Source organism: Scatophagus argus, chromosome 21 (genome assembly GCF_020382885.2).
Source record: "Scatophagus argus isolate fScaArg1 chromosome 21, fScaArg1.pri, whole genome shotgun sequence".
Lineage (NCBI taxonomy): Eukaryota > Metazoa > Chordata > Actinopteri > Scatophagidae > Scatophagus > Scatophagus argus.
In genome coordinates, this window is record NC_058513.1 from 3,662,176 (window position 1) to 3,684,229 (window position 22,054).

The following is a 22,054-nucleotide window of genomic DNA, read 5'->3' on the forward strand; positions in this document are numbered from 1 at the left end:
GAATGGTATATTTCTATATTTATTTCTGCCCTGTCCTGCACAGTGCGCCCTTAATACTAAATCTGATGCTAATACTAAAACAAATGTTGCAGCTTCCACGACTGCTATTCCTACTACTAAAACTTATTTGAGTATTTATGCCAATCATGATCGTAGTGCAATTTGTATGTGTGTCATAGTTATTCCCAGTTGACCACTAGATGGCGTGCTCAGCCCTGGAAATCTTTGGTGTGACAAGCTGAATTATTTACAATTTATAGATGAAATGCTAACATGTCATCAGGAGCACAATAAAAACTCAGAATAAAAATAAATATACATCTACATCACAATATTAATGGAGTAGCAGCAACATAGTGTAAATCTAGCTTTTATTCATTTTGTAATATTTACAAAGGCAGTGGCTTCTATAAAAGCAGCATCAAGACTTCCCAGGGCTTCAGTGACGTATAACTTTAAATTTAATACATTTAATAATGGAACACAGCATTTTCTCTGATGTATAGATCAAACACCACCCTGAGAGGCAGACGGAAATCCCTCCAGGCCAGCAGGAGAGATAACTGGGCTTACAGATCCTGGGGTGGGGCTGCTCTGTAGAGGCTCTACTTGCATAACGTGACACTGCTGACGCCTGACGACTCATGACAGCTCCTGCAGTGTAAACACAACACTGGGCTTCCCTCATATGTCCTAGTAAGTTCACACTCTGCCAGTTCTCTGCTCTGTGGCCCGGTTTACCTGCACTCCATCAGAAAGGATATCCAGCTAATCGGGGGCACAGTGGTACCTGCCTGTGGGCCAAGGTCAGCTCTTCTTGGAACATAGGAAGAGAACAGAAGGGCTTAACGTCTGGTAATCAGATCCCCTGTTGGAGAAGGAGGAGACTTAACAAAGCCTTACAGCTGAGTACCTGTACAGCCTATAGAACAGGAATTCCAGCATAGTGCCACCCCACCAACCGCCAACAAAATATATTGGCTCATTAGCACCACAAACCAAACAGTCTTTCTTCTATGTGACTATTTTTATGCTTTGTCTGATCAGTCAAAACTGATCAGTCACACAAACCACCACATCTCAGAGATTAGTGAGAACTTCAAGGCTTTCGTAACTCTGTGGCTGATATGACCTTGCAGTTCTCAGATACTCAATAACAGCGTAAACAGGAAGAACTCTTAGCATGCATTCTTTCCTCTTCTATAACATGCTTTAGGTGAAATCAAACTGCACACTGAATAAAAAAAAACAAGTACATAATTTGCCTTGACCAGTCAAGTACTTGCAAAGCATTAGGTTTCATTAGAGCTTTACGCACCACCATTTTTAAGGTGTCAGTATGCTAAAAACAGTTTATACCACTGTTCTTTCAACCAACCAAGTGTTTACAGCTCTTTCGAACTGCCACACTCAAAGGTGGGGTGAATATCCTGCCATCAGAATGAAAGTCAAGATGTACTAATCCTCTAAATCAAGTTATCAAGCAATGATGCACACACTTGGACAGGATTTCCGGCCAGACGATTACAACGTTGCACGTAGGTGTACACATGAAAATGTGCAAAATATATGTGAGATACACACACACATATATATATATATATATATATATATATATATATATATATATATATATATATATATTTATATATGTGTGTGTGTATATGTGTAAAAAAAGAGAGCTTAAGGGAGAAGTTCCAACCCTGCCTGCTTTTGTACATCAAGTTAAAGCCTTCATGTCTTATTAATGTTGAGTTATTGTGATTATGAATTTCCAACCTGCACATAGCTTTCACTCCAGACAAACCAAACAAAAACATGTGATTCAAATCAACCAGAGTCAATTGTTAAAGTAATTAGATGCAATTGTAACGGATATGGTGTTATACTGTCAGTGCAACTGTATTTTAATCCTCACATGACTACAACTGCGTAAGATGGCCATGACTGTTGGATTCTTGGTTTCGGAAAGAAATTGTTGGATGCAGCCCCATCCCCAAATCCAAAACAAGAAAGGTGTGGGGGACCAACAAGCACTTTGGTTAGAGCAAACTGACACCTTACAGATTACAACTTCATTACACCGGACTATCAGCTGCTTCACACCTGCATCCTCAAATCTGAGATTGCTGATTGCTCATGCCCCTTGCTCATTTCAGGGCTTATTACATGTCACCTCTGAGCAGGTTATCTCTGGCATTTCTCTCGTTCTGGAAAAGGAAATATAGATAGAATAACATGTGAATCAAGGTCCAAACAGGACAGTCATTGATCCTGTGGGGACATCTGCCCTCAGCATTTGACCCACATTAACAACCTAGAGGGCTGGTAACCACAAACCAACAAACTGAAGTTCTGAAGTCAGCACCTCCAAACAAAAACAAGCCATTTTTAAAAAATAAATGTTAATGTAAAATAAGCTAGATAAATAACTTAGCGTAAAAATTACAAAAATATACTACTGAAAAGTGAACAGTTATACACAATTTAAAACTGCAATATAACAATAATAAGAATAAGAATAAAAACAATAACAAAACAGTACAGGTGCAGACACGAGCAGTGTACAATGAAAAATGCAGCCACACAACCATGTGTAAAAAAAATCAGAAAAATCAGGTCTGGTGTGATTGGAACTTGACCCATAACAGGACTAAAAGTCACAATATCAGTATCACAATAAGTAATCTGTTTAACTGATTATATCTTTGAGAATTATCAGTCTGTTGGAGAGTATGATGACCTCTGCCCAAACTTAAAGAAGTCAGAAGTCTGGGAATTACCTGCATGACCGGTTTGTGAGGTGGGAAGGGGAGCTTTATACTCCCTCACAATGTTTGTATCCAACTACCCATCAGCTACATGTAGTCCCTCATTGGGCGTGGCTGTAGACTGGGTGAATGCATTTACAGATGTGGCTGTGAAGGCTTGAAATCGTGAATTCTAGACTCGGCCTCCTTTTTTTCTCTTATTTAAAGTTTCCAAATGGACTGAATGCGCTCTGACCTTGCAACATTAGAAGCTGTCCAACGCAACCACCCATTTCAGTGAGGACTTACAATAAGACCAAACTTAACCCCTCTTCTTGCCTGGAATTGACCCTTATTAAATTAATTAAGTTCGACCACTGAAATCTGACCTAGCATCTGTTAAGTCTGAGGCCCTTTTTTTCTACAAATGTGAACTGACGACATGACTCAGCAACGTGCTGTCGAGTCATGTTACGTGTGCATTTTGGGGAGACGGAGAGAGAGAGAGAGAGAGTAAGAGAGAGAGAGAGAGAGAGAGAGAGGTGGGAGGGGGGGGCAGGGAGGCGGGGCCTTGAGCGGACGCCCCGCCTTGCCATTACAACCTAGAAATAATTCTTCACCAGCCCTGCGTGACTTCTATTTTACGTTTCTGAGTAGAGCGGAAGAGCGGTACGTTTCCTGGCGCGGGTCGGTCCACGCTGTCAGGGGTACACAGAGACCCGAAGCGCCTCCGCAACACATACCTGTCTGTGTGGCATGTGACTGAGCGTCTTTTCACGCGCGAAGGGTTAGGAAAGCTGGTTGGCAAGAAAGGGCCGGACCTGTAGCGGGGATAAAGGGGTTTCCGGTGATTCCCGGTCTCCTGTCGCGACGGAGATGGAGAGGCTGTGCGGACCAGAGCTTCCCTTTTGGGTGAGTACGTTTCCGTCATCCTTAGCCGGTATCTTCTCCGGTGGTTTGTCATGACTGCAGTGTATGTCACAAGATACTGCAACTATTTTGGCCTTTTGTGTTCTTCGCGTCCTACCTGAAAAGGTTGTGCAGTGTTATGTCGTTAGCTGTTTTTGTTTTCCTTCCCGGCAGCCATATAGAAGTACATTAACGGCCATGGCTAGTTATAAATACCCCACTTAATAGCATTTACTGTGTTAACAAGCTCCCAATTAATGCCATGTTGAATTAGGTTCTTTCGTTTGCGGTATGAAGAAGTTCTTTCCTCGAGGAAGGACTCTATAAACATTGTAGTATATGCCACACCTACGACAGTAAATTGTAAACTTATCTCGCGTCAGTAGCAGCTACGTCCCTCTAGGATTAAAAGTGATAGCACAGCAGCGATAACAATACCATAGAAAAGGAAGTACTTAATGGGTAGCCTATTAAAGACACACTATAGTCCCACTGGGAATATTACGATGATATAATCACATACAGTGTCAAAGCTCACTTTATACAAATATCACAAAAGACAAACAACCATCAAGAGGTTGTTACATTAATATGAGTATTTGGCATCACAGACAACTTATTATGAATAGTGTAGGAGATGGGAACTAGCATAGGATGTGTTATAATAAGGTCACTAGTCAGTAGTACCACAGACAGTACATTTCAGTGGGGATATTATTATGGAAGCTGTCTGTCAGCATTCAGTACACCTTGCAGGCTACCTGGATGATGTCCCTCTGTTAGAGCTAACTGGGGTCATGCTCACTGTATTATTTCCTTAGAGCAATAAACTTTGAGCAATAAACTAAATTATTTGCTTGCACTGATATTATAGTGATACGATATATCGTTTTTGTCTTTTTGTTTGTGTTGTGACAATTTGCAGTGCATGTTGTTAAATTGATGAAAATGTTTTCTTACTTTTCTAAATGTTTTGTCTATTTGTATGTATTTTTTAAACTTGCAGCCACCGCCCCTTGAGTCTGTGTCTGTGAAATTGTTCACATTTTCAAGTATATGCTGATTGTTTTTTTCATTAGTTTGTGCTGTTTTTTTGCTTAACCTCTAAGTATGCAGTTTTGGCGCGATGATTTGGATTTGATGTTTTGATGGCTATAAAAGCTCCACTGGACTGCATTCTTTCCCTCAGTGATAATCCTATGATAAACAGCCGGGCTGTGTACTGACACTCCCCCACAGGCACAAACACACATCAGCGAGCCTCTCACCTTCTCTGAGCTCAGCTACAACACAGGTACCACTCGCAGTGTGTTTCTAGTGACCGTCAAAGCTCCAGCAGACTCTCTGTGTTTCCAGCATGGACAAAGAGAGTCTGGCAGCAGCTGCTAATGGCTAGTGAGCTCTGACCACCAGCTGGCTCTTCCTGCTACTCTGTGTGGTCAGCTTGTCAGTTCATAATTCACTCTGGTCGGTATCTTTTTACCTCCTATTGCCATGAGACCACACGCACTATAGCTGTTGTCCTGCATTTCTTTAAATATGCTGGGATGGAGAGAGCTAGCACAATATGTGGGTGCAACTACCCTTTAGAAGGGTATGTGCAAATCTCCCAGTAAAAACAGACAACGGAGGCAGAAGACAGAAAGACAGACAGAAAGCAGACTCATAAGATGTGGGTTTGAGGTGAGCACCAACACACTGTATCACTAAAACAGCTCTCACACAACAATATTATTGGAAAGTCGCCTGTCCTATTGAAGGTCTTTATTTCAGAATCTGTCTAAGGCAAAAACTGATGTTTTGGACTTGACTAGTAGCTAACCTCCGTATTGCTAGCAGTTGTCCTGAGGTCTCTTTGTGTACTTCCTTCACTGAAACTAAAATTGGCGACTCTGGATAACCAGGAGTTTCCAATTACGAGCAGAAGAGCAGAAATGGGAAGTGTTAAGATTTTATGGATAATAATGCCATTATGGATTTTACATGGACGTCCAAATCTTTAGCAATTCCCTTATCAATTCCTGATCAATTAAAAATAAACAAACAAAAAAACAAAAACAGGCCTGCACAGGTTTTCAGCAACAGTGCAGCTGTTTTATTATCTCTGAGTCTGAACACATTGTAGTAACCAAAGTATTAATAAAAAGGCAAGCATATGATCAACAGCATATTGCGGGTGTTTCTGGCTTCACTTGAACTGATCGTTTCACAGACAATACTCCTACGGTGGAGGCTTGTCGTTACCAGATATGTTGCAAGCAACTTAATCTGAACCACAAATGAAGTACTGAGATAAAATGAAAAAAACGCTTACAGCGACAATTAAAAGTGATGTTCATCAAAGTGAAATACAAACATTGTAGTTACCTAACTGGAAAGACTAGAAACAGTGAAGATTTTGCCTTTGCAGGAGCTCCAACAGTTCACATTTCTTTTATCCTGAACATGCCAATTTGGAGAATGTAACTTCTCCAAGGTCACTTGACAATTTTTTGAATTTTATGTTTATGCTGTGTGACTATGGGGAAGTTGAGAACTACTACTGTGGTAAATCAGTGTTCTCCATGCTTTGGCTGGGTGTTACACAGATAATATGTAATTTGTAAATGCTGTGATAGAGATGTGAAATGGGATCAAACAAAGGATTGCACTGTGCAGGTTCCATGTGTCTCTAATTGTTTGTGCTTCAAATATAACATTAATTTTTTATGTGCAAGGGAAGCCAAATAATTAAAAGCTTAATTTTAACTTTAGCATTTAATAAGAAGATGTAACATTTGCAATAATACTCAGTGTGTTCATTGTCTGCATTAATAGCCTGATGCATTCACAAAAAGCGGTGTTTAGCTTTTCCCTTGTGTGTATCTCATATGTCTACAGCTGCATTACAGTAAAAGCTTTCCTGCTGTGCTTCCTTCTGTCATGTGAATCATTTTTGACATCCCATAAGTTTGTAAATTTGTAGACATGGAGCAATATTATACATTTATTTCACTGGAGGTGTTTTTCTGTCCAATATTCACTCTCCTCTTAGTTCTTGTTTTTGATTTCCACAAAACCCATAAAAATATCTGACTTTTCAGCAGCTAAATGCTCCATTGTGCACAACAGCTTATCACTAACTTTGCCACCTACATGCTTTGTGTTGGGTACATGATGTAAAATGGTTTTACCAAAGCTTTTTAAAACAGCTGCCTGCTGCAGCTGGAAATGAGGGCGAGAGCAGTGAAACTGAACCAGACATGAGGTTGTCGGCCCCCTAAGCCAAAACGATGATCTTAAAAGGTGCTGAAAAGCTTTGTCGGGTTGAGGTGAGCTGCAGCGATGGGTGATAATTCAACCCGTTTCACAACAAACGTGGGCCTTTAAGTCTGTTGTCATGAAAATATTGATTAGTGCAGCTGTTAAAACAGGATTCAGACAAATCTCATCTTGACAAAACCGTGGGCTAAAGCTACGACATAGGTTGACTTTTAAGCCATTTAAATATCCCCATATTTGCGGTAAATCTCAGTAAACTTTGTCATGGGGCTCTATTTGACATCAGGAAGGCTGGGAAACCTTTAGGCCCACACTGCTATGAAACCCCACTTTATTGTTCCAAAAAGGGTTAAGACTATGCGACTGATTTTCCTCTGACTGGATATTACACTAAGGGCTCACTTGTTTACAAGGCCATCTGAGGTGACCTAAAATAGTTGCTGCTGTTTATGTCCACTTCAAACAAACTGGAGGCAGTTGTAATCCCCCAGCAGCACTCAACAGTGCGTGTTCAGAATGATCTGGGATAAACTCTAAGGCCAGACCAAGGATTTTATTTGCAGTCTCATTGTTTGTAAAAAGTTTTCTATGTAACCTCTCATATTCACCAATAAGTGGTAGTTCAAGCAATCCGTACGTTAGTAAAATTAGCCCTCACGTAGGTTATTGCCATGTCAGTAGATACTATGGACTGTATGCAGTCAAAAATGTGCTTTATCTTGAAGGTGTTCACATTCACACTTGACCATCAAGCATATTGTATTTGTGTTGTGTTGTATGTTGCTAGAAAGTCATCGAAAAGACCTCGAATTTGAATTAAATATCTGTGTCAGTGTGACCATGGGGAAGTCTGTTCGTATTACTGTTGCTGTGGTAACGGGTATTTCCCACAGCAGGACTGGGTAATAACACGCAGTGTGTAAATATTAAAATGGTGGTATAAGTTTGTACTTGTTTGTTTAAAGTATAAGGTCAAGTGAAAACACTGATTCTGTGGAAAGAAATCAAAACATAATCCAACTTTGTTTTAATCTGTCTAAAACCAGCTAAGGGCTACCACTAATGATTGTTTTTATTACTGGTGAATTTATTATACTTGAAGTGCAAAAATATCAAGTTGATTTTGTTGAATAATTTGCTGTCAGTTATTCAACAGCTGTACACCAGATGTTCAGTTACACCACAAAAAATATTCTGCATAATAAATGTGCCCTATTCTGTTGTGATGGACTGACAGTGAGCACCTTTCTTGTGCTGTATAAATGTTGTTGCTGTTAATGACTGCAGGTGCTTCACAGTAAAACTTTCATGTGTTGCTTTTTTGCTTATGATAAAATGACATTCAGTCCTATCAAGTATTGATATTAAATATGTATATTGTCAGAAGGTTAAAGTGTTGTGTGTGTTTGCAGTACATATACATTTGTTGTACATGGTGGGTTGAGGTGTTGCTCAATAGAGGCATAACCCTAAACCGAACACATGCAAATTTTTGGTCATGTAGCTGGATGCGCTGACTGGGAAGTGATTTACATGTCGTGTTAGATGTCTTTTCATGACTTTCATGAGTTAATTTTTGATTTTGTGAAGAAAAATTCGGTGAAACACTCACCAAAAGTTGTTATTTTCAACCAGTTATAAGGCAACTTTGAAGGCAACGTGACAATGTGCAGTCTCTTGTGTTGAACTCGTTGCCATCAGTTTTACCAACATATGCCGACAGTTTCATCTGTCTGGAGCAAGCTGTTTAACAGCCAGGAGGAGCAGAGTTTGTGTTGAATGCACCATGTTGTCTCAGACTGTAAGGTGTTGCTCAAGTCTGGAACTGTTGGTGCCTTCATCAGTTGGGCTGTTGTAGTGTGGAGCTCAATGGAAACTGAAAAGAGGAAGTTTTTGTAATTGAAGAAGTCAGAGTCATGATGACAGGGGGTGTTTGGTCCAGTGCTTCCCGGCGGTTATTGTGCACTACTAAAGATGTTTTATCTTTATGAAAGTCTGTCTAAGACAGTGTGTTGCAGAGATTTATTGTAGATTAAAGGTCAGAACCTTCCCATACCCTGAAAGAACAATCTGACTGCAGGGAAACCATAGTAGTACTGATAATGACTGGCTCGTGTAGTGTGGTAAGAAGGATGAAATAGTAGAAATAGAGAAAAGTAGAAATTCTTTTGTTCTTCTTTTGGTTTGATGACTCATCTGTCATGTATTTGCTGCACTTTTTTTCTGTAATATCTGTAGTGAATCATAATATCTGCAATCTGCAAAAATTGCCATTTTAATATTTAAGAAGGTAACCAGTAATGCACGTTTCTGCTGCTCACAAAGCCACTGGTCACTGAACCATGTGGTGTTAGCTGCCTGTGCATTTCTCATTAGATGTCTGATATCTTGAGCTGTAACTGTCAGTGGTGACTTAACTGTGTCAATATTACCATAAGTGGAAAAATACACACCACTACCACAATGTGGTATAAATATATATTGTTTGTAATGTTTACAGTAATGTAAAACTCATTTTAAGCATGCAATAATGTAGAAATTGCCCCAAAGTGTGAACAATAATATGGAAAATATTTTAAAAACTTGTACGTTAGGTAAGTCCTATGTGAGAAGAGTACGTTCCCACCCTTTTATTCACTCTCTAAACACTGCACTAGCATGCTTGTAACATTTTAAATATTTTCCAGAAAATCCCCAAATCCTGAGCCGAACTGCTAACCCCAGCAGGAAATCGGGAATTGACAGTTGTGAAACTGTCTTGTTTACATCTCAGAATGAGAGGGGATCTTACAGCCCTGTGACAAAATGTTGCTAAAAACAAATTACTAGTATATGTCAACTGTATGCTGTCATTTGGCTTTATATCATTTATATTTGTAGAATAAGCCAAAATCCTTCCAAACCTACCAAACTTCTTTCACATTATTCATATGTTTCAGCAGGCGTGTCTGTGATTAATTGTCCTTACAATCTGCACAGTCTCAGTCACTTCCTGTGTGTTCTGTTACATTTTTATTGGTTTAGATTCCCTCTAAATCATAACCTTTTGTCCACTATGAATAGGAATGTCTGTCTTATAATCTGGTCCGCTAAACTAGAAAGAGCACACGAACACCATTTCTAATGTTGTCCATGTCAGACTGTAAGTAAACTTGGCCAGCAGCAATTCCTGTCCCGCTGCAGTCTTTACTGTTGTCGGCCTTCCATTCACACCACTCGACAGCTTTTCAGTGTAATAGAGAACAGATGGACAGCCGCTCTAATTTATTTCCTCAAACCTCTGAGTACACTAGAAAACATAAGGGAAGTCTGCCGCCCCAATATTAAACGTGTTTTTTAATAACCAGGCTAGATTTTTCCCTGTTTCCTGTCTTTATTTTAAGCTAAGCTTTGTACAGTATGTGGCTTAGACCTCTTCAGGATTCTGTCTGGGTATTTGAGACCCTTAAAACGACAAGTGGGAATGTGGCGTAAGAGACTGCTCTTGTAGGTACTCGGTTAGGCCTCAGTTCTTTTACTCTTGAAGCTGTGTTAATCAGTGCTTGGCTTCTTCGCAAAAGAGCTGAAAACAAGCAGACTGACGCACACCCTCAACGTGGAGTATTATCAACCTTCTAAAGTTGCTATGGCTAACACGTTGCATACAAATCACCCTCTCATACATCCAGCAGACTCCAGTCGGCATTATCAGTCCAATAGAGTTATGTTTATGATTATAGTCCAAAATATGAATGCACTAAATACAACGAAGTGGGCTGCCTCCGGTGGGCAGGTTGTTATTGGTATCAAGAACATTGATTAAAGGAATGTGATATTTTATGGCAAATTTAACACATCAGAGACTTTGGGAGTACTTCCATTCATAAGAAGAAAGTTGTAAAGCTTCTTGTGACTCCAGAGAAAGCTCGGTGACGTCTGTATGACTGCACACTAACTTCTGGGAAACATTGGACCTGTCACTTGAGTTAGCGTCAGTTTGTCTGGAGACCACAAGTTAGAACATGAACAAAATCTGAGGCCATGGAGTTGGGACTGTCCCAGATTAGAATCTGTTGATGTTTTCTGACTGTACAAATCAGTTACACATGAGTAACTGGGTTATGTACCAATGTTCAGATTAAATTTTGTCAGTATGATTTCAAATATCTTTCACCTGAAGCCAGCTTGCCGCCATTGACTTTGTCACTGAGGTTGTTTGCCGACTGATACAATTATTTGATTATCGAACTAGTTGGCAGGTCATTTTATTTGGATTAGTAAATTGACTGCAATGCTGGTGTACCTCTTAAATTAAAGAGTCGTCTATATTTAACATTACATATATTTAACAGATTCTTCAGTTTTCAGTATTTGATTGATATGAGTGCTGATTGCATTTTACCTGATTAGGACTCCAACCTCAATGAACACTTGATAAACCGTTGTTCCTCCTGAACTCAAGTTTTGACATTAGATCCCTACTGCCATCATGTGATCACGACTAGCTGCTATGCAACCATCCCTCCGACTGATGAGAGTTACAAGGGAGGAAGATGCCAGGCCTGTTGGGTGTAGGTTAGACCTGTCTGCTTCAGGTTCTGGTTGATTTATTTCAGACTCCTTGTTCTTCACCTGATTGAAGTACTCTGCCTGTTCAAGTCTCTGCTGGCTGGCTGTTTTAACAAAGCATCTCACCCTTTTCATCTCACCTTTTGTTGAAGTTTCAGGTTTCAGTATAGTGACAACTACAACCTTGAGAGTCTGCAAAGTGGAATAAAGGCCAGACATTCTGCATTTAATAAGAACTACAGTGTATTAAGAGCAGCTTTTCTCTTCTTTAGAATAATTATCAGTAGAAGCCTGTTTTGTTGTGAAATGGTCATTTTTCTTCCCACGGTCAACACTTGACTGGCTTATAAAGTGTGCAGGGTTTGAGTATTTCATTATCTCTTGGGAGTGAATTACTATTAACCTTCTCAAGACTCTACAAGCTTCCATGTGCCTTGCAGTTGTATAATATTCTGTTTCAGATTGTATTAGCATTGGCAGGTTTGATAAGCACCAATGTAGAAAACGGCCTCCTTATCAGATGAAAGGTTAAAAAAAATTTTTAAAAAGGGAGCGACTTTAGGCGAGAGCTTATGCAAAATAGCCTTTACTTTCATCTTTTCGTTCATGAAAACTATTTACTCTTTGTCTTTCAAAAGAACACAGAAGTGCAAATACCTGAAGGCAATTGTGTACACTCACATGAGTGTTCCATTTAAAAGGTGTAGAGCCACCGTAGCAGAAACTAATCAGACCGCAACTTATGTAAATTTAATGCCTTTGTCACCATGATAAGACCTGATGAGGACAGAAAAAAACTCTTTGTCCAGTATTGTTAGTCATTAAACATTTTATTTGCTCATTGCCTTTTCCCCCCATTGTGCAGTGAGCCATCTGAATGTTTTCCGATTTGACGTTTGCTGTGCAGTACTCTGTTGCTCCGCAGTGAATGAGGTAGGGATGTGTGTTATGTGCAGTATGAACTCAAATAATGTGCTCTTGGCAGGCGAGAAGGAGAAATGTTGGTGTGGAGGACATTCAGGTTGTTGTGCTGGGCACACATTTGCAATGCAAAAACTACAGTAGTCATTACATCCATAACAAATGTATAGTAGAGGCAAAATTTTATGAATAACATTGGAGTGCAAGTACTATAAGGCTCCAGTGTTATGTCTCAGTTTAAACTGAATGGGTATACTTGGAAGCAGATACACGTTTCATTATGTTATTGCTTAGGCTTGTGGTACCATGGGAGTCACTTTGAAGGAACAGTTTTGACAAATTGGGAAACTGAATCAATCCCATTTTTGATGGGTTTAAAACTCTGTGACTTTTTTTCTTTTTTGTCTTACTTTGGGGTGTATTTTGCTTTCATGCTTTCACGATTTCTTCAGCCACAATGAACGTGGCTTTCTCTGCTGCGTCATTTTTGCTGTAACTTATCTGAGCGTTTTCTGTGGAGAATGCAGTCTGCTTTATAATTGTTTTCTCAGTAGTTGAGGTTAGTGTACTTGGCTGTTTGATGTCAAAGTGTGGTTGTAAATAGTCTTCCTTTGGCACTGCTACCGTCTTGTTACAAAAAAGAAATACTGGCTTGTCTCCATTAATCACCGACATTTATTTGTTTTCCCATGTCTCATTAAATTAAATTAATAATGCTAGCAGCTAGCAGCACTTGGCTGGAGTGCCACAGCTGAAAATGTCTGTACGATGCTGAGATGCTGTTTACAGACTACTGACATGTAGCGGCTAACAAAATCAGAATGCATTCTGGGCCATGGACAGTATAGACACTGTGCTTCTGTAACACATAATAGAATTATATGCTGTAAATTATGAGGTGCTGGGAAAAGGTGCCAGGAAAAACAACAAAAGCTCTCTGATTAGCCTGTCACATCTTGTCTTGCAAAGTTGACAGTGATGATGTGAGAGTGTTTTTGTGTTTGACAGGCTTCCAGGTTGCACTAGTTATTCCTTACTCATCACTAAGTTTTTAGTAACAGTTAGCTAGTTTTAAACTAGTGATTTACTGAATTGAGTTGGACCATTTAATCTTAAGGAATGTCTTGACTTGTAAACACTTTAAAATATGTAGTTTGGTTCCTAGGACACATCTGTTGTACAGTCCAATCTAAAGCAATCAACTTTCTAATTGACATTATTTTTTTAAACATTTTTTTAAGACTCAGGTAAAATGTGTCAACTATATTTTGTAGTACATGTTTTATTCCTCTTTCTAAACAGATACAGGTTACCCATTGGCATGATGACATTAGTTTTGTTATTTAACTCAAAGCTAAAAATACACAAGAGGATTCTTACTGAAGCTTTGACATCCCAGAAATGGTATTTAGGACAGCCTTACCATGGATATATAAGCCAGTTACTGTTAGTATTTGGTCACAATTCAGTCTTCAGTCAGCTTTTGGCTTCATGTTTACTGCACGGACATGAGATTTGTATTCTCGTTGAACTCCTGACAAGCGCATACCAAACTTTTCTTTTAAGATGACTGAAAGGTTCCAATATGAAATTAACCAGCACTATTTTAGAGACACGATTTTAGTTAGATGCACCATTTGCACAATAGAAAAACAGCAGCTGCATCAGACGTAAGTGATGTGCTGTGTTGTCCCTTTTTCCATTTGCTTCTCCCTTACTTTAAATGGCTTGGATTCAGTTGGAGGCAAAGACATTCCAGGTTTGCTGAAATGGAAAAGGCCAGCTGAATGAAAATATGTTTATATCTGATCCAAAGTGTTCATAGATCACAAATTTGGGTTTTCTCGCCGTGTGTTAAATTCTTGCTGTCAAGAAGAATAATGAAACCACCAGTTCAACACGGTCTGAGTATTCAGGGCTTATGACACCATGCTACACACGCACACACACACACACACACACCAGCACAAGCGGTTAGCTGTCATCTCCTTACTTAGCACCACAATACTTTCACACACATTTAGTCTTACACATATCCTTCAGCAGATGGGTGTGGTGTTGAATATTGGAGGCTGGCAGCTGTGTTTATCTTTGTTACATCTGTGGGTGGGCCTTCAACTGTGTTTGTTCAAGGGAGCACGATAACTGTTGTGTCAGGGCTACATCTCACTATGATTCATGTTTACTTTACCTTTCTCCTCCGGACTTCCTGTGGATTGGTCAGTTATTGTTCTTCAGCAGCAGAATAATATAAATCATACTGTTTTCACACAGTGTCATGAAAAAGTTTAACCATGACATGTTATCGCATGCGAAGCTCGTCTTGAACACTTTTCTTAACCTTTACTGGCCTGTGACCTTGTTTTAAGGTTTCTACATGCTTTTGTTTCTTCCTTTGGAGAGTGGAAGTGCCATAAACTGATTAAATTGTATAAGCTAGGACACTTAAAATTAATGATTGAGTCCCTGGTCGAATTTGCATAACGACCACAGTGCTCACAACTTGGGTCTGTTCAACCAAATTACAATAAAGTATATTTCCTCACTAATCTTATCTAACTGTTGCTGAGTTAACGTGCTAAAGGAGACTTACCTCCAGACTGCTTACTGTATTTCACAGTGGAATGTTGTCTGGCTGCTTCTTATAGGTTGCTTGTAAAGCTGAAAATCTTGGACCTTAAGATTATAGTGTTTTTACACTGAGACTGTTAGCCAGGTTTCTAAAATGACACATTGTGTTTCTTGATCGTAGAGACTTACAAAATATTCACAAAGTGTTTACAGATTTCAGTCCAAGGAAAACATCTGCTGGGATGAAGTTGTGGTGGTGTGTTTGTGTTTGTGTGAGTGGTGGATGCCAGTGATACATGTGCGTCAGGGTCTTTATTGCTGCTGGTCAGTGGCAGGATTCAGATAGCACCGTTTGTGTTTGTTTGATAAGAACTGCAGGACTGTAGGCTAAACCGCTGTTGTCCGTGTCTTCTGTGTTTCTGCAGGTAGCCAATCAGACGCTCCACACAGATCGGCCCGACCTCCCAGAGTGTTTCCAGCTCTCTGTCCTGTCATGGCTGCCGTGCATCTACCTTTGGGCTGCCTGCCCCATCTACCTCTTCTATCTCAAGAGGAACAACAGAGGCTACATCATGATGTCCATTATGAACAGATTCAAAACGGTGAGATGAGACTTTTTTTGTTGCATATTTTATAACAGAACTGCCCATTTAGTGGAAATCGGAATTATCCTCACTTTTTGTGTAGGGAATTTATAGTGATACTTGAGAAGAAGATAAAACCATGTTTGTGAAAACAGCATCTAGCTCCAGGCCTCTGGGCAGGTATAAGATACAGCTAATGGCTTTATATTGAATTCCTTCATGTCTTTGTGTGAGTGGGTTGACATGGAGCTGAATTGTTACTTGACTCGCTTGAAGAGGAAAAAGGAATCAGGCTTGTTCCAATATAATCAAATGAAAATAAGAAGCTAGATATCCAACAAAAATAAGAATTTCAGAGAGAATAAAACTGACGGAAATAAAGCCCCTTCTATTCAGCGGTGGGTCCCCATTGGCTAATGTAACATAAACCAAAAGTTCAGTGAGTTTTATTCACTCTCAAATTCTCGTTTGTGTTTGATATTTATGGTGCATTCCGTTTGTGAGTTGTTTTCTGAGTTCCGAAGCTGGAAGTGACACATGAAACAAACCCTGATGTCGGAATTGCAACTCATCAGAGGACAGAGGCAAATGTAACCCAACTTGGTTTTTACATTATCTCACTCTGAATCCTGAGTTATGACATACGAGCGCAAATGGAATGCACCATTAATTTAAGTAATCACAATTTTGACCAAGTAAATATACTAAGGATTTATTTCCCTACATCTTAGCAAGAAAGAAAATCACTTCATCTGCTGATTATTAAAATGAAAAATGAGCACTCTCCCAGCCTCCAGTGTTTAGATGAGTTATCAGCCAGTTAATGGTCTCTTTTACTTCCCTGTGTTTTTACAGTGTTATCAGTAAGTAAAGTCTGTTTTCATTGTTGCTCCTTTCTCTGTCTGCCTGCTTTCAGGTGTTTGGCTTGTTATTATGGATTGTGTGCTGGACAGATCTCTTCTACACATTCCACGAGTTGCGGCAGGGTCACAGCCAGCCGCCCATCTACTTTGTCACCCCGCTGGTCCTTGGCATGACCATGGTGAGGATATGTCCATCCGAAAGCGCAACAGTTCCCCTCCTGAGAATAAAGAAGATGCGTGGTTCTGATGTTTGAACTGTCAATTGTTTAAAAAAAAAAAAAAAAAAAGAGTTAACATGTTCAACATTTCATACGTCTAAAAAACAAGTCATGGCTTGGAAGCAGTATTGGTACAGTACGCAGATTTTACTGTGTTTTACATATACAAATACAGGCTGATGCAGAGCACACACTGAAGATACGGCATCAGAGGAAACAAACTGATGAAAGACAGCCACATCAAGCTTCCACTGTCAAAATGATTCGGACACTGGGTAACATTAATTTTGTTAATGCCAGTGTTGATTAGTGTGCACTGTCCAATATAATATAATATAATGTAATATAATTTAATATAATATAAGACAAGCTAAAAGAGATAAAGAGATCCCTTCTCCCATTCAGTTGGTGGAGCTTGTGAATTGGGTGTGACCTGTAGTGGAATCATCCAACTTTCAAGCTCCTGACAGTTTGCACACCTGACCTGTGGCACAGTACAGAATGTATCCAGTGATTATTTTATTAGAAATTAATTTATTGAGTATTGTTTTCAATTATTTGCTAATTTATTTTGCCATAAAATGTGAACAAATAGTGGAAAATATGTCTATCAGTAGATCTGAAAGTGACAAAAAAGCACAAAATCCTTTCATCTAAAAAGCTGGAATTTTTTGCAAACTCAATGACTTAAACAGTCAAGTGAATGAATGGTTGTCAGTTTGTTGCAGAACTTGTTGCCCCTCCCCCCTTTTTCAGCAACTGAATGTTTTACACATCCTGCTGTTGTTACTGTTGCCATATATTTACTGTCTGGAAATAATGTTTTGAGAAAGAAATGTGTGCTTTTGCATTCATGAGACATGTTTACACTGGCTGTTTAGTCTAAATTAAACAGTGGATAGAAGGGGTCGCACAATGTATTGATATGCATCGATATATTGATTCAGTGATCAGCAATGCATTGACCTAGATGCAAATTGAAAACGGATCCAAAGCAATAAGTTTTGGCAGTTGAGCTGAATACTATACTGTTGTTGAAGTCATGTTTTATGGGGGGTCAGTGTAGTGTAGGTTGTTTGAAATGGGCACAACCTTAACCAGCACTACAATGAACAAGGTGCTCTGAGATCACTTCAGTCAAACTGTTTGCTCCAATCAAAAGGGACATCTCTTCCATTTCCTTTTGTATATTGCATTATGAAAGTAAAGTGTCCATTAACAGCGCATTCAAAACTCAAGCCCATTTAGAATGCATTTCTGAGTGATTTATCCAGTGGGAACACGCTACATATTCAAAACCTGTACTATCATCATAGTAATAGGCTGAAAACATTCAGACAGAGCAGCACACTTGAGGTCCATAGTCCTCCTAAGGGCTTGTCGGGTTACAGAAAAGCCTGAAAACTCCTGGTGCAGCCTGTCTAACCCGGCGTTTTATAGAGGAACAGTCAGCATGAAAGACTGGCTCAGTCAGACTGCTGTTTACCTCACATGGCCCCAGTGATTCTGTCTTGGCTAATCTAACTCAGTCTCTCCCTATACCTCCCCTCCCTCCTTTTTTTCCTCTCTCCGTGTAATATCCCCCCCTCCTTCCTCTCTCAGCTGTTGGCCACGTTTCTGATCCAGTTTGAAAGGTTACATGGGGTTCAGTCCTCAGGGGTCCTCTTCATCTTCTGGTTCCTGTCTGTGCTGTGTGCCATCGTGCCTTTCCGCTCCAAGATCCTACAGGCCTCCAGCCAGGTGAGAACATGCCTCGTGCCTTTTGTGTGTTTTTCTCTGCCTAGTGGCCTTTCATCTCTCCGCTCAACATCTTCTTGTGATTCGTATCCTAAATTATCTGGTTGCGATACCTACTTCTGCTTCGTGTTATCTTCACTCATTTTCTGTACTTCTCTGCCTCTTATCCTCAGTGCTCTTGACATTTACTTTATCAGCCCCCCCCCCCCCCCCACACACACACACACACACACACACACACATGCGCACACACACACACACACAGTGGATACATGTTTTGAAGGGGCCAGCCCAGGCCACAGAGGGGGAATAGTAAGCCTGTTGTTCTTAGCACACTTATCTCAGCTATAGTGCTGCACAGCTCACCAACAGAACTGTAGCACACACCAGACAAACCCTGCAGGCAACAAGATATGTGTCAGAAGCTTCCCCTTAGCACTCATTGATCATAATACAGTGTGAGAATTCTGGCATCCAGGACTGCAGAGCTCTAATCTACTGGAATTACAAGACTCCTAAATCCCCTTTTCCTTGGGGATCATAGTGATTAGTGACCTATTAAACATTTCTACTACAAAGGCTGAGAATTGTTGTTTTCAAGTGAAACAAGGTTAGCTTAAAACTGTTATAATCATTTTTTTTAATGCCAACACATGACTGCTTGTATGTGGTGATGGATAGAAAGTACTACAGTGAGTTTTAGCATCTCTCAGCTCACTGTTTTCCAGCTGTTTTACTTCACTCTTACTTCTCTAATCAGTTTCCATTTGCAGGTTGACCGTAATTTTGGAGCAGGTCAAGACCAAAGCTTGGATAAAAGGATAATGAATATTGGACACACATTTGTTAGGTTGCCGGAAACACAAAGTCCACATTAACATTCCCCAGCGGCTGTGTTGACATGCGTGTAATGATTGGATTATGGTCAATAATCAGAGTAATACTTACTCTGACATATTTACATCGGTTTATACTCATGTTTGTTCCCTATGTGTTGAAAGTAATCTGATTTATGGCTAAAGGAACTTCCCTTCACAGTGCTATGACAGTTTGCCTTTTTTTATGGTGGCCTCAACTTAGTAGAGCATGTCAAAAAAAAAAAAACGTGGCAAAAAAATATCCAGCAGACCAGATGAATGTATAAGAAATACAAGTCATCATGATTGCACAACACCACGAGGCTGAAATGAGAGATCTTTGTTCATCCAATCCGTGTGTTGGTGGAACTTATGTTACATAAGCAGACTGCAACTATATGAAAAAGGTGTGTCTGACTGACATCACAGATTAGTTGCTGTTGCTTTGCAGCCCATTTGTGCCACATGATGGATGGTGTTGGTGTTGTTCCTCAAAGCTTTTAAACCAATAACATTCCAGTCAGCCTCAGCTGTATGCTGAACTGAGACTGTAGTTGACATTAACTGTCAGATATCAAGATTTTACTGTTGGCATCGTGAGCATTTTACTTACTGAGTTTAGCATTCAGCACAAAGCACCTGTGTGACTGCTGTGACTGCTGGTACTCTTATACGTGATACTGATGGCTAATTTGCCTGCACGGAAACCCACTGCTTGACAGTATATGATACAACTGTGTGTGTGAACTCACCTCTTTGTTTGTGTGCATGTGCGTGTCCTTGTTGTACACTTTCAGAGCGAGGTGAGCGACAAACTGCGATTCACCACGTTCTACTTCTACTTCGGCCTTGTGGTCTGTGAGCTGATCCTCTGCTGCTTCAATGAGAAACCTCCTCTCTTCTCCAATGTTGACACAGATCCCGTGAGTCTTCCATCCTGTGCTACAGTGTGTGTGTGTGTGGATGCAGACACGTATTCTCGTGGTTGTGGGGACGAAAATCTATTTACACGGTCACACGCCTTACATATGGGGACAAAATGGAGGTCACCACAATGTGTAAAACATTACATATTAGGATGAAGAGTTGCTTTATGGTTAGGGTTGGGTTAGGGTTGAGGTTAGGTTGAGGTTAGGTTGAGGTTAAGGTAAGGGTTATGATTAGTAACATTTATTATTATGGTTAGGTGGTGGTTAAGCCTCCAGGAAATGAATGGAAGTCTATGTAATGTCCCCAGAAGTGATGGAAACAAGACTGTGTGTGTGCGTGTGTGTGTGTATGTGTGCATGTGCGTGCTATACAGAATATATTACATTCCTGCTGACATTGTATATTCAGTGTTCTGTGTTGAAAGTCTGAGTGTGTGCTCTGAGGCTAAAGCAAGTTACACAAACACACATACACACACCCACACACACACACACACACACACACACAGAGAACACGGTTCTTACAGGCTGCTCACAAAAGTATGCCGTCCTTATCCTTGTTTAACCTTTCTGGCCTATTTTTCTGCACATTTTTCAATTTCTTCTCAGAATCCCTGCCCTGAAACCACAGCAGGTTTCCTCTCCACCATTACGTTTTGGTGGTTCACAAGGTAGGTTCACGCCACTCTCTACCACTGCATAGACACACATTTTGCTGTGTGTAAAGTTATTTGCTTTAATGATTAGTTAATATAAAGTAATCACAGTGCTTAGAAATATTTCTGTATTGTGTATGGAATTCTGCTGAAGATCGTGAGCATTTGTTATTAAACAGCTGCAAAATAATATGCTTAATAATAAATCCAGTAAAAAATACAGGATGAAATTGATAATCGTATGGATGTTATCTCAAAAGGAACTTTTAAATGTAACTTTTTGTTAAGCTACATTATTTTATGTTAACAGTTACTACATCCTTACCTTTCAGTCAATCATGTACTCTCTGCTTCTCTAAAAGAGACAGTTCACACAAAAATCAAAACTCTGTGCTGTACTCCGGAGTGCCACCCATCTAAACTGTTATGGTGTGAGTTTCACAGTTTTGGAGACATCTGCTGTATGGAATACAATATAATATAATATAATGGAACTAGATGGCACACAGCTTGTCGTGCTCAAAGCACCAAAAAATACATTTGAGAGACTTGGACTCATGACCTGAATACCTAAGATAATCCAACAAGCACACACACACACACACACGTATACATATATAGGTTGTTCCAGCACCAGGCAGGCTGTGGTTGGCAGGTCAAGTTTTTTTTTCCCCATGTTTTTTTTTATATTTTTCCACCTGGCATTTGCCGGAATCTGAGCCCGAGAGAGCTGGGTGACTTGTGGCAACACCCGTGGCATGGAAAAGTGATATTATGAAATGTAAAGTGACATGCAATTAAATTATCATTAGGAGAAATAGAATTTTGAAATGAAAACTGAATTTTCAAAAGGGATAATTTGCGTAATTGCATAAAATTAATAGCAATGAAAATTTTCAAATGCATTAATTTATTCCAGTTTAGATTTAATGATATTTTTTGTTCCATAAATTGTTGATCATTTATAGCTTTCACACAATAATTTTTTGGAAAATGTCTTTGTTTATTTAACAATAAACACTTTGGAGCTCCTGTAGTGTTTGTTAGTATAAATCATATTATTATTGTTTTCACTACTTAACAGGTTATTGTGACGTTTTCAGTATTAATGTACAGAATAATTGTGGACTTATGTCTTGGTAATTACTATAAACAAGCGAGATCCTGTTTGAGATGATTAGTGACCGCTGTCCCACATCAGCTGTTGTGTTATTATATATTTTGTTATTGTAGGTTTTTCTTATTTTCCA

The 22,054-nt window shown here is 39.7% G+C and overlaps 1 protein-coding gene across 5 annotated transcripts in view; it reads left to right on the forward strand.

The window, feature by feature from the left end:
• Nucleotides 1–3,333: 3,333 nt before the first annotated feature.
• The window catches only part of abcc3 (ATP-binding cassette, sub-family C (CFTR/MRP), member 3), a 44,909-nt gene continuing 26,188 nt past the window's right edge, over nucleotides 3,334–22,054 (forward strand). For 2 of the 5 annotated variants that reach the window (XR_006841983.1, XM_046376384.1), the window contains exons 1-6: nucleotides 3,335–3,662; nucleotides 15,386–15,562; nucleotides 16,461–16,586; nucleotides 18,228–18,365; nucleotides 20,017–20,142; nucleotides 20,758–20,819. Coding sequence is in view for 4 of the 5 variants with exons in the window: in XM_046376384.1 (XP_046232340.1) it covers nucleotides 3,627–3,662; nucleotides 15,386–15,562; nucleotides 16,461–16,586; nucleotides 18,228–18,365; nucleotides 20,017–20,142; nucleotides 20,758–20,819 (665 nt within the window). In the remaining variant the exon portion in view is untranslated. Of the gene's footprint in view, nucleotides 3,663–15,385; nucleotides 15,563–16,460; nucleotides 16,587–18,227; nucleotides 18,366–20,016; nucleotides 20,143–20,757; nucleotides 20,820–22,054 lie in introns of all 5 variants that reach the window. The other 3 variants (XM_046376383.1, XM_046376381.1, XM_046376382.1) reach the window with 3 other exon arrangements.